The 14,547-nt window shown below is 53.6% G+C and overlaps 3 protein-coding genes across 5 annotated transcripts; 1 reads left to right on the top strand and 2 right to left on the bottom strand.

Moving 5' to 3' along the window:
• Positions 1–104: 104 nt before the first annotated feature.
• Positions 105–4,632, bottom strand: NSUN4 (NOP2/Sun RNA methyltransferase 4). 2 transcript variants are annotated; one of them, XM_039711330.1, is made up of 6 exons: positions 4,409–4,632; positions 2,631–3,052; positions 2,334–2,488; positions 2,013–2,167; positions 1,246–1,370; positions 105–529 (listed from the first exon to the last, which is right to left on the bottom strand). In XM_039711330.1, exons 1-6 carry the CDS (start codon positions 4,553–4,555, stop codon positions 256–258), a joined length of 1,278 nt encoding a protein of 425 aa, XP_039567264.1. In that variant the 5' UTR covers positions 4,556–4,632; the 3' UTR covers positions 105–255. The 2 variants fall into 2 exon arrangements, with proteins under 2 accessions (XP_039567264.1, XP_039567265.1); XM_039711331.1 differs by lacking the exon at positions 4,409–4,632 and adding an exon at positions 3,653–3,793.
• Positions 4,633–4,881: 249 nt separating this feature from the next.
• On the bottom strand, positions 4,882–6,139 carry LOC120503147 (cytochrome b-c1 complex subunit 6, mitochondrial). Its single transcript, XM_039711332.1, has 4 exons — positions 6,000–6,139; positions 5,894–5,914; positions 5,510–5,671; positions 4,882–5,139 (listed from the first exon to the last, which is right to left on the bottom strand). Exons 1-4 carry the CDS (start codon positions 6,021–6,023, stop codon positions 5,107–5,109), a joined length of 240 nt encoding a protein of 79 aa, XP_039567266.1. The 5' UTR covers positions 6,024–6,139; the 3' UTR covers positions 4,882–5,106.
• Positions 6,140–6,231: 92 nt separating this feature from the next.
• LRRC41 (leucine rich repeat containing 41) lies at positions 6,232–14,547 on the top strand. Of its 2 annotated transcripts, XM_039711319.1 has the most exons (10): positions 6,232–6,462; positions 6,548–6,634; positions 6,911–6,981; positions 7,748–8,876; positions 9,283–9,528; positions 10,346–10,510; positions 10,848–10,946; positions 11,405–11,527; positions 12,408–12,483; positions 13,643–14,547. In XM_039711319.1, exons 1-10 carry the CDS (start codon positions 6,336–6,338, stop codon positions 13,875–13,877), a joined length of 2,358 nt encoding a protein of 785 aa, XP_039567253.1. In that variant the 5' UTR covers positions 6,232–6,335; the 3' UTR covers positions 13,878–14,547. The 2 variants fall into 2 exon arrangements, with proteins under 2 accessions (XP_039567253.1, XP_039567254.1); XM_039711320.1 differs by lacking the exons at positions 11,405–11,527; positions 12,408–12,483; positions 13,643–14,547 and having other exon boundaries at positions 10,346–10,603.

Here is a 14,547-nt window from a genome sequence, read left to right as displayed (position 1 = left end):
CACCCCATACAGATGGATAAATTGCTCCCTCTGATAAAACCTCTCCCTCTTTCCTAGATTAAACACCTCAGTCTCAAACAGATAAGTAGTCAGGAAACACAACAGCAGGTCTTTCTCATTTATTCCCCCTGTGTGCAGTAAAAAAATCAAGCTTCCTTTGGGGACATTTTAGAAATAAAAATAAATATAAAGCAGTTCTGCTTTCCCTTAGATACTGGACTATTTCCTGACAGCAGACAGATTCTGCTGCCCCTTCTAGATGCGACGTAACTTGCAGAAATACATGGGCCCAAAGTTGGCTGTGAGGTGAGGCAGGACGAGCTCCCCGAGCCGGCAGTCCGAGAAGAAGGAGAACGTGTCCTGGAAGAGCGTCCGGAAGTGGCTCAAGCCCTCCACGTGGAGGCTGATGTTGAACTGGGTTTCTGCCACGTCCAGAGCCCTCTCCACCACGCACTCGTTCTGCAGCGGGGACAGGGAGCACGTGGAGTACACCACAGCTCCTCCCGGCCTCGCCGCCAGGATCCCGGCCCTGCAGCAAGGGGAGCAGCACATGGTCACCAGCAGGACTCTGAGGGAGGGACACTGAGGGGCTTCCCCACCCACCAAAACCGGGAAGCCAACAGGGAACTGGTAGGAAGTGACAGACAACCCCCACTGAACCCCACAGGCTCGGCAGTCCGTGTCACTGCAACACGAGGAGAGTTTTGGGCCAGGGCAAAGAGTCAAACAGTGCTTATATTGATAAAGGATTTAACGTGGGAGAATGCCAGTGGAGAGCAGCTGGAAGGTGTAATCCTGCAGTCACATCCAAAGGAACGGGATATACGTACAGGGGAAGAGATTCTTGCAGTTCAAGTGCTGCCATGGGGTTGTCTAAGCTGCTTCCTTATTGCCACAGCACACAGTGACAAGCTGTGGCCCTTCCCAGCACCACATGTCCTCCCATGTGCTGGGATAGGTGGGCATGCAGGAATCCTCCAGGGCTGACTGCCAGGACCCAGGAGATCACCACCCAGAACAACTGTACCCATCCTGTTCCTTAGTCCCTTCTCCCTAAATCCTACAGCTACTGCTGGGGACAGAAGGACAAGTGATCTGACCAACAACATTTGCACTTTCTCACACTTACTGTGACTTCATGTGTTCTAGCTACTGCCAGAAAACTACACATGGTTTCCACACTTCCCAGCTGGGGACAGAGTAAGGAGAGATTTCAGGGAACGCAACACAACTGAGCTCACTCACATCAGCAGCTGCAGCTGCAGCATGGGCAGCATCTGTCGCTCTTTGGTTCGCCTCTTGTGGAAGATGTTGTTGTCCTCCTCCATGGCAGAGTGTCTGTCTGTTGTGCAGGGCACATCCACCAGCACCTGCAGCAGCAGAGGTCCCACCTCAGCCCCCTGCACAGGTCAAGCTCAGCAAGTGCCCTCCTGCAGCCAGCCCCACACCCACCTCCTCCACCCCTGCCAACAGCTCTCAGTGCCCAAACACAGGTGGTCACCACACTGAACTGTAATCATCTGGCTGCTCTGGCATTTTTGGAACATGCAAAAGTGGAGGAAAACATCCTGCTCATGTCCTCATTTAATGTCCCTGCTCTGTGTGTGTCCCTGGCAATGCTCCTGCAGCACACATGGGCGTTGCTGCTGCAGCCTCCCAGAGTACCCAACCCAGCCCCTGGAACACCAGACCCAGCCCCTGTGGCTGGACATGGCTGAGAAGCCAGAATTATCCAATCTTCACATTTAACCCCTTCCAGGTGATGGACAAGAACAGGATTTCTAAACACTGTTACACAGGCAAGTAAAGGTACAACTCCAGATGCACATATGCACCAGATCCTGCAGGAAGGGATAGCAGGAGGAAATATTACTCCTTGTGTGGCTTGGTCTTCTCTCTCTTCATTTATGATTACAGAAAACTACAGTTATATGGAAAGATAAACTGCTGTCTTCCTCAAAAAGAGGGAAGTGAACTTGATGGGTTTATCTTCACTGGTTCCCAACACATACCTTATGGAAAGTGCCTCCTTTCACCTGGTCCCAGTCCCTTCCATCGTAGGACGTGACACTCACAGTATCCCTGACTTCTTTGGGGACATAGCTATGGAGAATCTGGTACAGCCTCTTTGTCCGGGAAACGGAGACGTCGTTGGCTGCCAGATGCCCTGACAGGACAGAACAGGCGCACTGGGAATGTCACTTCTGCAGAAACACACCTGATCCCCAGCTCTTCCACACAGAAATCATTAATGGTCAGGCATGAACGGGTGCAGTACACTGCTGCAGCCCTGTTTTACACATGGGAACAAGGGAACACCCATCCCCACTCACCACAAAACCCAGTCTGCAGCAGAGCCAGAGTCTTCCCACCCGGAGCTGCACAGAGGTCGAGGACAAAGTCATCTGGCTGCACATTGAGTGCCAGCACAGGCAGGAGAGATGCTGCATCCATGAGGTAATAGTCGAGGAGCCCCAGAGCATCCGGCCTGGAAATCATCAGTGTGCATAACAAAAGCAAATGTTGGAGGGGAAAAGAAAATAAAGGAGCAGTTGGAAGTGAGGATGGGGACACATGGAAGCAACCCCTGGGGCTGGAAAAGACCAGGCAGTCTGTCAGGGATGTCTCACCGTGCAGGGCGAAAGCGCGTGATGTCACCCCTGGGGAAGGTGTAACACTTGATTTTGGAGCTGATGGAGGCACTAAGTGGTGGGGACATCTCTGCCTGTGTCACCATTTCTGCCTGCATCGCAGTCCTGCCCTCACCAGAGCCCTCCTGGCACCCTGGGGCCGCTTCCCCCACAGCTGCGCCCCGCTGCCATTGCTGCACCTTCTGGGTGGCCTCGGAAATGAAATCGGTGGCGTTGAGCAGCTCCAGCTCTTCGGGAACGTGGCCAGCAGCAGCGAAGTTGTTGAGGAGGGCCCCGTATTTCTGCTCGCAGAGCAGGCCAGCACGGACCGAGGGCCACAGGGCGCCCAGGTGCAGGCCGTAGCTCGTGTCGAAGTGGTGCAGCGCCAGCCGCGTGGACGGGATGCGCGGGGCCGTGGCGGCCTGGTGGGGAAAAACAACAGAAGTGTTCAAAGACAAAACACCCCCAAACCCAGCCTGCCCACTCAGCTTTCATGTTCTTTCAATCCAGCACTGGGACTGTGCTGCCAGAAGTCCATGAGGCCTTTCTGGAGTGTGAGTGTGCCAGGACCAGAGGGAATGGCATGAAGCTGTGACACGGGGGCTTCTGCTGTGAGACAGGAAAGGGCTTTTCACCCACGGGCTGCTTGGGCACCCCAGGGAAGGGGTGCCAGCACCAAGTCTGTTCAACAAGCATTCGGACAACGCTCTCAGGCACAGGGCGGGACTGTCGGGAGTGTCCTGTGCACAGCCAGGAGCTGCATCCTGATGCATCCCTTAGAATTCCACACATTCAGCGATTCCGGGACTCTGTGAACGCCCGAAATGTGGCCGGGGGCCCGGGGTGGGCAGGGCTGCACAGAGAGCGGCGGCAGGAGGGTGCAGCGAGCGGTGAAACGGGGGGACGAGAAGCGGGAATGGGGGGACGAGAAGGGGATTTGCACCGGGGAGCAATGGGGTTAGCGGGGACAAGCGCGGGGTGCCAGCAGCGCCGCGGGCTGCGGTGCTCCGGTCCCAGCTCACCCATTTCTCCTTGTGCCGGTGCCGGCGCGGTGCCGCTCCCGGTGCCGCTCCCGGTGCCGCTCCCGGTGCCCGGCACAGCAGCGCTGCCGCCGCCGCCGCCCGCCCGCGCCCGCCCAGCGCCGCCATCGCCGCTCGCCTTCCGGGGCGGGACCGGGAGCGCTCGGGGCGCGGCTGCGGAGGGCAGCGGGGATCGGGAGCGGGGCCGCACTCAATGGTCTCTAAGGTCCCCTCCAACCTAAACGTGCGGTCATCACTGAGCTGGGTTTGGGCATCAGCTGCTGAGAAGGGTCCGGCGACAAACGCGCTTTGCACAGGCACGGCTGAGCCCTGCCCTGTTCAGTCTAACTTGGCCAGAACATACTGTGTGAACAACGCTGGCCTTGAGGGGATTAGGAATAACCTCTGGGGCTCCAACAGCTAACTTGGCCAGAACATACTGTGTGAACAATGCTGGCCTTGAGGGGATTAGGAATAACCTTTGTGGCTCCAACAAATTCTTCCCCAGGGCACCCACACCAAAACCTACTGGAACTTACATTATACACTTAACCTAATAAAAGTCTGAAATCCGTCAGCAAAAGGACCATGAACCACTACATGGATAAAGAACTGTGATTTATAAGGCGGTGACTTTTATTTCACTTTGAATAGCAGTGATACCCTAGTTTTCCTCCTATAAGGCATTCTCTCTGGCGAAAGGAGCAGGCAGAGCACGGGCAGGACAGTCCCAGGGTGAGCAGAACCCTGGTAACTCACCCAGAAAAGCTTTGGCTCCCCCCAGGTGACCGGGGCTTGAGCAGGTGAACCACCCCCATGCAGCTCCAGAGCCACACGGTTGGTTTCTGGAATAGAAGGCAGAGCTGGCTGCTGCCAGGAGGCTCTTCCAGCCGCTGGCAGAAGCATGAGACAGTGAAGGGCAACTGATAGCCTTACCCCGAGGGTGGGGACAAACTTCTCTCCTAGGAAAGGGGCACTCCCTTCAGTCTAACTTGGCCAGAACATACTGTGTGAACAACGCTGGCCTTGAGGGGATTAGGAATAACCTTTGTGGCTCTAACAAATTCTTCCCCAGGGCACTGGGCATCAGCAGATGTCCACCATAGCAGCACAAAAACGACATTATCACAAGTGAGGAAAACTCTCCCGCCCTTAACTGGGCTCTGACACACACGGATTTCACCTTAACCCAGCACAAAAAGCATGAGAACCAGGAAATAAACACAGGGCACTTCCACAGGAACTCTCAACATTTATTATTGAAAATTACAGAACATCAACACGTTGGTTTGTTTTTTTGCACAGCTGCACATCTTCCAGGAGCACAGAGGCAGTGGCAGGCTGCCAGGAAGCCGTTTCGTTCATGCTCAGCACGGAGGATGGACTGCAGGAAGCAGAACTGTGACCCAGGAACCGCTGGCACTGGCTGGAAGCAGATGGGATAACCATGCCCCCCTTCACTTCAGCTTACTGAAAAGCTTGTGAGCAACCTGGAAAGAAAGAGGGCCCTCAATAACTCATGGTTTAGGGACAGAAATCAGCAAGGTGCTGCCTATTGGTTTTCTGGGCCAACAATGCACACAGCTCCACAGCCATGGCTTTTGTTCTGCAAAAAGTCATTCAATAAAGCTATTGAGATGCCTTACAAAGCTTCAGCTCAGGTTCAAAAGGTTTAACTTTAAAATGGCAAGTACAATACAGAAATAGCTAAGTGCCATTTGCAGGGCACAAACACTGGGTTTGAGTTATTTGATTGTTTAGCACGTACCGAATCCCAGCTAGATCTGTTGTAACAAGGAGGAATCAAACATTAAGTGAGAAAGCGGGACTGAAGGCAGCCCTGCTCAGAGCCGCACTTACACAGTGGTCCCTGGCGTGCAGGAAGTCGAAGAGCTCCTCGGTGCACTGCTCCTCAGTCTGGGAGCGGGAGGACACCCGCTCGTTACACTGCTCCAGCCGCTCCCGCGCCTTCACGCACTTCTCCATCTGCTCGCACTGCTCCCGCAGCGTGGTCAGCGGGTCCTGCGGGCACGGCGCTGCGGTCAGCACAGGCACAGCCCCGCACGCCGCTGCCCCCGAGCCCCTTCAACAGAGCCCCGCACGCAGCCCGCAGCCCGGCCCCCCGGGGCGCTCAGGACCGCGGGCACGGCGCGGCCCCGCCCGAGCCCCCCGGGCCCGTGCGCAGACGGCCCCGGGCAGCCGCCGCCGGCAGCTGCGGGTCCCCGCCGCGCCTCCCCGTCTTACCACGAGCTCTTCCTCTTCCTCCTGCGGAAAGACAAGAGAGCAGAGCGTCAGGGCCCGCCCGGCGCTCCGGGCTCCCCGCGCGGGCCCCGCGCCGCGCCGCGCTCACCTCGGGCTCGCCGCGCTGCCCCATGGCTCCGCCGCGCAGAAGGACTCGCCAGGGTCACCCGCCGGAAGCGCCGCTGCCCGCGCCCGAAGCGGAAGCGCTCCCTCCGCAGGGCGGTGCTTCGGTCCGGGCGCGGCCCTTCCAAACATGGCAGCCGGCAGCGGCCGCGAGTGTGGCGGCGCCAATACGGCCACAGCTGCGCTCCCGCCTTTCCTCTCTCTCTTTCCTTTGTGTCTCGGCCTCGGATGCGGCGCGGTCGGGATGCTACCGCCGCTCTGTCCGCCCCGCTGCTCGGCCCGACCTCCCCAACATGGCCGCGCGCTGTAGCCGCTTCCCAAGATGGCGGCGCGGGGCGGGCGGCCGGGGCCCGAGGCGGTGATGGCGGCCGAGCGGCCGCGCAGCCTGTTCGCGCTGAGCGCGGCCGCTGTGAGCCGCAGCATGGCCGCCCTGGAGCGCGACGTCTGGGGTAAGGCGCGGGCGGCGCGGGGCGGCGGGGCGCGGGGCCCGGGCCCGCCCGCACCCTGCCGCCTTCTCCTTCTGGCTCTCCGCAGCGCTGCCCGGGCACCTCCTGCGGGGGCTCCTGCCGCTCCTCACCATCTTCCACCTCGAGCGGGCCGAGGACGCCGCGCGGAGAGCAGGTGACAGCGGCGGGGACGAACCCGCGGGGACACCCGCGGGCGGGAGGGACGGGCCCCTGAAACTGCTGGGGCGAGAGACTGGCGGCATGGCTGCGCTCCGGCCCGCGGCGCTGCGACCCTCGGCCGGGGAGGGAACCCCGGCCCACGGCGGTCCCAGGGACACCGGCTGTACCCCACACCCGGGCGGGCTCGGGCTGTGCCCCGGCATCCCCTCGAGCTCCGGAGCAGACACGGGGAGAGGGGTGCAAGCGCCCGGTTGATGATTCTTCCCCCCAGGCCTCTCGACACAGCCCATCTGGCGCAAGCTGTGGGACGATGTGATGAAAACCAGGCTGCCCAACTCGGAGGTGAGGAAACGCTCTGGTGGGAGAAGGGGCTCGACACAGGAGCTCTGTTTCTGCTGTTTTCCATAAGGTTTTCGTTCTGGCTGCCTCCAGTCAATTCCTGGCATGTGTTTATAAGCATTCATAGAGCTCCAGACCAAGGCGTGACCCTGGTGATACAAACATTTTGGGAAATGGGATTTATAAGGGAAGCATAGTGCACAGCCACACCCTTCATCTCCCAACATGGAGTTTGCCAAAAGAGCAAATCTTTCTCTTCAGAGATTCTCACTGAAACAGGATAAAAACAGTATCTTCTATCATGTTTACACCTACACTGGCAAAAAATGTGCTGATGTTTTAGAAAGCATGAGAAAAACAGAGAAGACACTGAGTTTGGAGAATGGTTTTAAGTAGAAAAACTGAAGCAGCTTCATTGTTTCATCATTGTAGAAGAATCATTAACAAACAACTTAATGACAGCCAGTAAATAGATGCTGGAAGAAAATTGCTGGTGACATGGTTTTTAATAGGCAAAAAAAATGGTCCAGCTCCAAACCACGGAGTGTTTAAATTAGGCCAGGAGGATGAAGAGAGCAATAGGATTCACTCAGGTTTTCAAGGAGTGCACTGAGGAAGGATGCTGAGAACTAGAGAAGTGGTCTCAGTGGAGATAGCAGGAAGGGATTTTTTTGGACACCAGGTTAGCAGACAGCAATAATTTAACTTAAAAAGAACAAGAAAAATGGATGCTGACTTTTTGTTCCTACGCCGTGTTGTTCAATTGCAGAGCATAACATGCTGGAGGAAGAAGTTCCTTGAAACATTCTTCTCCAACGTCCTCCACGGTGTCTTGGACGTGTCCTCTGACTGGCGCCTCCACGACCGTCACTTTTCGCCGCTGCTGCACAGCTCCCCGCACGTTTCCCAGCTCACCCTCTGCAACATGCTCCAGGGGGCCGTGGAGCTCACTGCTGAGCACAACCACAAAGTGCTGGAAAACCTGGCTGGCTCCCTGCGGGTCCTGAAGTTCCAGCACCTCCTCTCCTGCGACCAGTCCGTCAGGCGCTCGCTGGTTTTGCTCCTTCACCGGCTGATCCACCACGGCTCTGTCAGCCAGGTGTCCATGTGCTCCTGGCCTGTTCCCGACACAGTTCTTCTCGTTCTCATCCTGACCATGAGCGCTGGGTTTTGGCGCTCAGGAAATGCCTTTGCTTATCACGGCAGCCCATGTGGCCTTTGCAGAGAGGAGGACAAAGCCCAAAGCCAGGAGTCAGCACAGGGAGGAGCAGAGAGGGGCTGTAATGCTGAGCCGGAGGGGAGCGGTGCTGAGAACCAGAGATCCTCAAAAGAGGCTGATGCTTGCATGGCCTCTGTCCTCTCTGGCCCCAGAAGTCCTCCCCTACGAAACCCAGCATGTGAAGAGACAAGCAGGGAGATGCCCTGTGGCCACACCAGCATTCAGGGGGATTCTTCCCCTTGTTCCAGCTCAGAGCAGCTGTCCTGTCACCCCATTCCTCGAAAGACACGTAGATGGCAGAAACCTGCAGTGGGGAGGAAACGTCGCTGCCTCAGACGGAGCAGGGGACACCATGCTGACCCAGAAGATCTCTATGATTTTGTTTTTACTGTTGCTAGAGAGGATAATTCAGGGTTACTGGAAAAAAACAGGACCACAGAGGGAGAGAACACTGAGAACTGGACTAGTTCCTCCACAGGATCTCCATGCACTGGCCATGCTGGCTGTAAGAAAAGGGGAGGAGCTGCTGGAACCCTTTCTCTGAAAACTGCTCACCGCTTCCGAAGTGTCTCCACGCTGGAATTGTTCTCCATTCCTTTGACTGGGGAGACGTGTCGGACTCTGAGTAACCTGCTGAGCTCCTGGGTGTCTTTAGAAAACCTGGTTCTGTCCTACAATGGTCAGTGATGTGAATGGGACACTTCCTTCTAGCCCTGCTCTAATGGTCTGGCTTACTGCTCAGGTTTACCCTGCGTTAGTTTTCACAGGAGGGGGCATTGTAGGAGTATTGGTGGCCCATTTTGAGCAAGGTGTTAGGTGCGATGTTTAAGGAGTGTGAGGACTTAAGGGAATGGGATCTCTCTGTCCCACAGCAGCCCCTGGATTTGTGCTTAAACACCCTTCAGAGAGTGCAAAGGGATGAGCCAGATGTGCATCTCCCCTGCACAGAGTGTAGCTTAAAGATGCATGGATAAAATGGTCTGTGAGTTTAGCGTTTGACTCGGGCTGCCATTGCTGCAGCTCCAGCTCTGCATGTCAGTGCCTGCACACACAGCTGACACTTTTCTGTACAAATGCTGTTCCAGGCCTGAATGCCAACATCTCCTGCATCCTCTCCGGGCTCCGGGCCCTGTCCCGCCACCCAGAGTGCCGCTTCCGCGTGCTCCGCGTGAGCGACATGTTCTCCCACATGCCTTGCATGGAGCTGGTCTGCTGCATCCTGGGCGCCCTTCCCCAGCTCCACACGCTCTCCGTCAGCTTTGACCTCAAAAACCAGCTGGAGGGCAGCAGGCCAGAGGCCAGTCCACGCTGCAGCGAGGCAGAAATCCCAGGTAGGAATCATCATTCTGAGTGATGGCCAGGACTTGGCAGGCAGGTAGAGCTGTAAAGGCTTGGCACAGGCTTCACTCAACACTATCTTGGTGGTTTGTTGTTAGGCAGTTACAGCCTTACCTTTCTGATTTAGTTGTTGTTGCAGTTTGTCCTTTCCAGTCTAAGGTGTTCTGTGGAGCTGGAATCTTTGAGAAAATGTTTTATTGCTGTATCCCAGCATGCTGCAAAAAGCAGGGCCAGTCACAACCTACTACCTGTGACTGTCCATGGGGATCCTCTCCCACCAGATCTGTAAATTCATTGACTGTGTGTAAGATTAGACGCACCCTTAAGCCAAGGGAAAGCATCCTTTCATCATCACAGTACCACAGGAGATGGCAAAGCACTGCCCAAGCCTTTGGATTACAGCCTGGGATCTACAGCAGTGGGTGCTCAGCTCAGAGGTCTCCTATCACCCTTATTAGCCCTTGAATTGCCAGAAAAGCAGTGAGCAAAGCCTGAGTGAGTTTGGAGTGGGGTCAGGAAAGACCTGTGCTCTGGGAAGACACTGACTGGCTTGTAAGGGTGACCTTTTCTCAAGCATTGGTGAGCACAGTAGAAATTGGTGGCCCTGTGGTCTGGCAGGAATCCTGGAGAGAGCTGTAAGTAATTATGAACCCCAGGTCTGAGCTGCCAGAGCTCCTCAGGGCAGGGCATGGTGCATAGGCAGTTTCTACCAACCTAAAGGATGGTGGTGTTGGGCATACAGGCTTCCTGCTTGCTGTAGCTACACTAAAGACTCCAGATCAAACTTTTTCATTGTTTTTCTTCCCTTAGAAAGCTGCCTGGAGGTGCTGGAGATCCGATTCCCCAGGGAACCTCTGCACACTGCGTTCCTGCTGCCGGTGCTCAAGGCCTCCAAGTCCCTCCAGCAGCTGTCCCTTGACAGTGCCACACTGCCCTGCCCCCAGGAGCTCGGGCTCCTTTTGCAGGTGCTCAAAGGTACTCTGCTAACTGATAGGCAGCATCACTGGGGCACACACACTGTAGCTTCCGTGCTGTGGTCTTCCATCCTCTAGCATGAAGCCAGCTCAGGTGGGTCCATCTCTGCAGCGTGGACATCCTTGAAGTCTCCTCAGAAAAGGAAGTGGGTGTCAACAGTCCCATGTGCTGTGTTATGTGGATGATCCTGCACAGCACAATGGTTCCTTTTTAATTATCCACAATCCAGCACAAACTATCCACAGTCTAAGTCAGTTTCTGGGTGTTAGCTGGTAGCTGGGTCATGGTCTTTTTATCCCAAGGATGTGCTTTACCTGAGAACTTGTTTTGCTTTTAGAGTGTACTCCAAATCTGAAGAAACTGAGCTTTCATGATGTGAACCTGGCTGAGCACCAGAAAGAAGTTCTGCTTCTGCTTCAGGATCCTGGCCTACAAGGTACAGCCAGCTCCTGGGTGCTATTGCTTGGAAAGGTGCTGCAGGTGGCTGCTTTTGGCTGGCTGGCATTTAAGAGGGTATCTTTGGATGTGTAAGATTTAGCCAAATGTCACAGATCTGCAGGTGTTGTCAGAGTGGCAACATGCTTGTCTTTGTGCCAGTGGAGCAGAGGAGCTGCTGGGAAATCCTGCAGGGAAGTATCTGCAGTCTCAGCTATAAAACATTTTTAACCTGCAGAGCACATCAGCCTTTAACTGGGTGAGCTGGCAGAGCCACTTGCCTGGGTGTGATCTCTGCTCTCCTCCTGACACAGCAGAAGTGCTGTTACATGCAATCCTCTGCTGGGGGAGCTTTGTTCTTGCATGTGGTTTAGGGGCTGGAGCTGTCTGCAGAATGCAGTTATGGAATACTGAAGTGCAGGGAGTACTCATACATACTGTAAATTCATTTCTTCATAGAAATCACCTTTTCCTTCTGCCGGCTGTTTGAAAGCTCTGCTGCTGAGTTTTTGTCAGAAATAATCAATGCAGTGAAAAGAAATTCATCACTCAAGAGCCTCAAGCTGCCCGGGAACCGCCTTGGTGCGTACGCTGTGCGTGGCTGAGGGGCCCTGGAGCAGCTCTCTGGAGGGAACTCTGGGGCTGCAGTCAGCACCACGAGCTGCTGACTGCAGTGCTGAACTTACCCTAGGCAGGCACAGTGGGATTGAGTTCACAAAGTAAGGAGCACTGGATCCATTTTAAAAGGCAGGATTTCAGTTGCATTCAGCAGTGTACCAAGGTACTGTGAAGGAATTATGGCTGCTTTTCTCTGCAGCAAATGCAAGTTCCAGCAGATCTCCAGATTTGACTGAACACTGGTCTGTCTCAGACTTTAACAGGAACAGATCCAGCATCAGATGCACTGCCTCTGATTCAGAGGCACAGATTTTGCCCAAGTTTGGGCAGTTTGTGTCTCAAAGCTGTTGGCAGCCACTGGAGAGATGAGAACAAGTAAAGGAGGATTTGTGTCAAAGAAGTGAAGAGGAATTTCTGGAAGCGATAGGCTTTTTGAATCACAGGCCAAGCAGAAATGTTTTAGAAATTAATTGCAGATAAATCCAGAATATTGTTTTCTGTTATTTTAACAAAGTAAAACAGGAAGGCTTGGGATAACCTGAATACACGTAACTTCTAAAACAAATAACTGCTGCATCTGGACTTCACAAACAAAACCATGATTTCCCTAGGGACACAAACTACCCTAGCAGCAAATGTTTTCATTGCCTTGAACATTGTGCTCAGGAGGATGAACTCACTTGATATCACAGAGGGGGACACCCTGAGGGTCCAGGGGTGGGCTCTTTGAGTTGCACTCACATGCTTACAGACTCATTTTCTGCACTATTATCCCAGCCCTATGGCAATTTAAAGTTTAAGACCATTTCTGATTTTCATCTAACAGTGCATTTCTCCCTTTCAGGGAATGACAGGCTGGTTGCCCTTGCAGATATTTTCTCTGAAGATTCCTCCTCTTCTCTCTGCCAGCTGGATGTCAGGTATTCTGCTGCTCTAAACATAGAATTCCTTGTTTTGGGAGGGAGAGAGCTGAACTGGGCTCTGACAGCAGGAGAACCTAAGCATGGCTTTGTTCCTTGAGGGAATGTGTGCCCAAGAAAAGCTCAGAGAATGCTGCAATGGGCACATACACCCTCAGGGACCTCCAGGATCTTGGAGACATTTCACCTTTAGAAGGAATCAAGCTCCATCTTTAAAGCAGCTTTGGTTTGCTGCTTCCCTGGGAGCCTCCTGCAAGCCCTCCCTGAGCTGAAGATTGGGACTAACATCCCTATATCTATTCTTGGGCATCAATGTGAACAGCTCTGCTCCCACTTCCCCTTCATAGCAAGGGAATGCTGTCACTGTTCCTGGCACATCCTGAGAATGCCTCTGCTTTCCTTTCCTCAGCATTGGTCTTCAGTCAGAACTGCTGCTCTCTTCTTGACCCTGAATGGCCTTACAGATAGGCAGCAACCTTCATGAAGCACATGGGGGTGGCATTTCTGAAAAACTGACACCTGCTTTGCTTGATTCTGCCCCCACTTCTTTACATCCTCGTGGCTCAGGCTGCTCAGAGTACATAGGCCTGACAATTTATTCAACCATGGCCACACTCCTTCAGCAGGCTTGGAGCCTGATTGTTACTGTGCCCCTAACAAGATTTAAATCCAGCATGCAACTTGATATTTATTTACACATCTCTACATGGGAATTGACCTTTTAATCTCCTAGAAATAACGGGATCTGACACATGCCCTTCAGATGTTCTCAGCAGGAAGAGATAAATGCTCACTTACTGCTGAGTCTTGCACTGGGACCTGTAGGTTGGGCCAGGTCCCTTGGTCCAGAGTTGACAGCTTTAACATTTTAAGGCACAGCTAGGTCTACTTAAGTCAGTAGTAAGAGGTCTGGATAATGAGTTTAACTTGGTAGTTGTTACCACCTTGGTTTAAAAAGGTTTCCAGTCCTTCATACTCAGTTTTGGTTTTCATGAGAAAGGCTTAGATTTTGTACTGCTGAAAAAAGGTGCACTTGACCTTGAAACATCCTCAGGTACCTGCACTGGCAGTCACTAGCAGGAACAGTAATTTAAATTGCTTGAATTATAGCCTAGACTCTTCATGATTATTTTTTTCTTTTTCTTCTTTCCCTGGAAAGCTCAAATTGCATCAAACCTGATGGGCTCCTGGAGTTCACAAAGAAGCTGGAAGGCCACATCCAGCAGAGAGGGGGACAGCTTCCATTCACACACCTCCGCCTCTTCCAGAACTGGCTGGACCAGGATGCAGCGACAGCGCAGGAGGCGCTGCGGCGCCTCAGAGCCCTGTGCAGTGTGGTCAACGACACGTGGGACTCCTCCCAGGCCTTTGCTGACTACATCAGTGTCATGTGAGGGCACAGGAGCAGGAGGAAACCCATCACCTTCTCATTGCACAGCACAGGTGGGGACTTGTTCCCCAGTTAAAGCGGTGTGGAGTTGTTCTTTTCACTCTGCTGTTCATCTGAAGAAGGGGTGTGACACTGCCATGACACCAGACCATGTATTTCCAGGTGATCTAACTCTGCCATCTTTCTGAATGTTATAAATGGGACATACACCAAATGAGCTTCTGAACAAAACCAGTTGTTTACATCACTAGGTGTTGTGGCAAATTTCATGTTGTTTCAGCTGATGTCTCACCAAGAACCATCTCCAGTGTGGGAGAGACTCAAAGCCATCAGGTTGTGGTCCTTGGCAACCAGGTCTAGGCGATTCTGTTTTTGAGGAGAGGTATTGGACAGTATCACCTGACATCCCTTCCAACTTCTTCATTCTGTGGTCTGTGAAGTAAGAACGCCTCCCTCCACTAAAGGGAGTGGAAAACAAGCTAACGAAGCCCCCAGGCTTGACCTTTTTCCATTTGGAAAATTGTACTTTACACCAAAAAATTCTTTATGTACCAAGTAGCTTGCTGTTTATTTGCAATCACACTGCCCTTTTCCACTGTCTGTAGTCATTTTACAGAGGTTTTGAATAGTTTGTTATTTTGTAACATTTTTATAATAAAATTATAATTAAGAGC

The sequence above is a fragment of the Passer montanus genome, unplaced genomic scaffold, assembly GCF_014805655.1.
Source record: "Passer montanus isolate IOZ18808 unplaced genomic scaffold, ASM1480565v1 scaffold25, whole genome shotgun sequence".
NCBI classification, from domain to species: Eukaryota; Metazoa; Chordata; class Aves; order Passeriformes; family Passeridae; genus Passer; species Passer montanus.
This window is presented reverse-complemented; position numbering and strand designations above follow the sequence as displayed.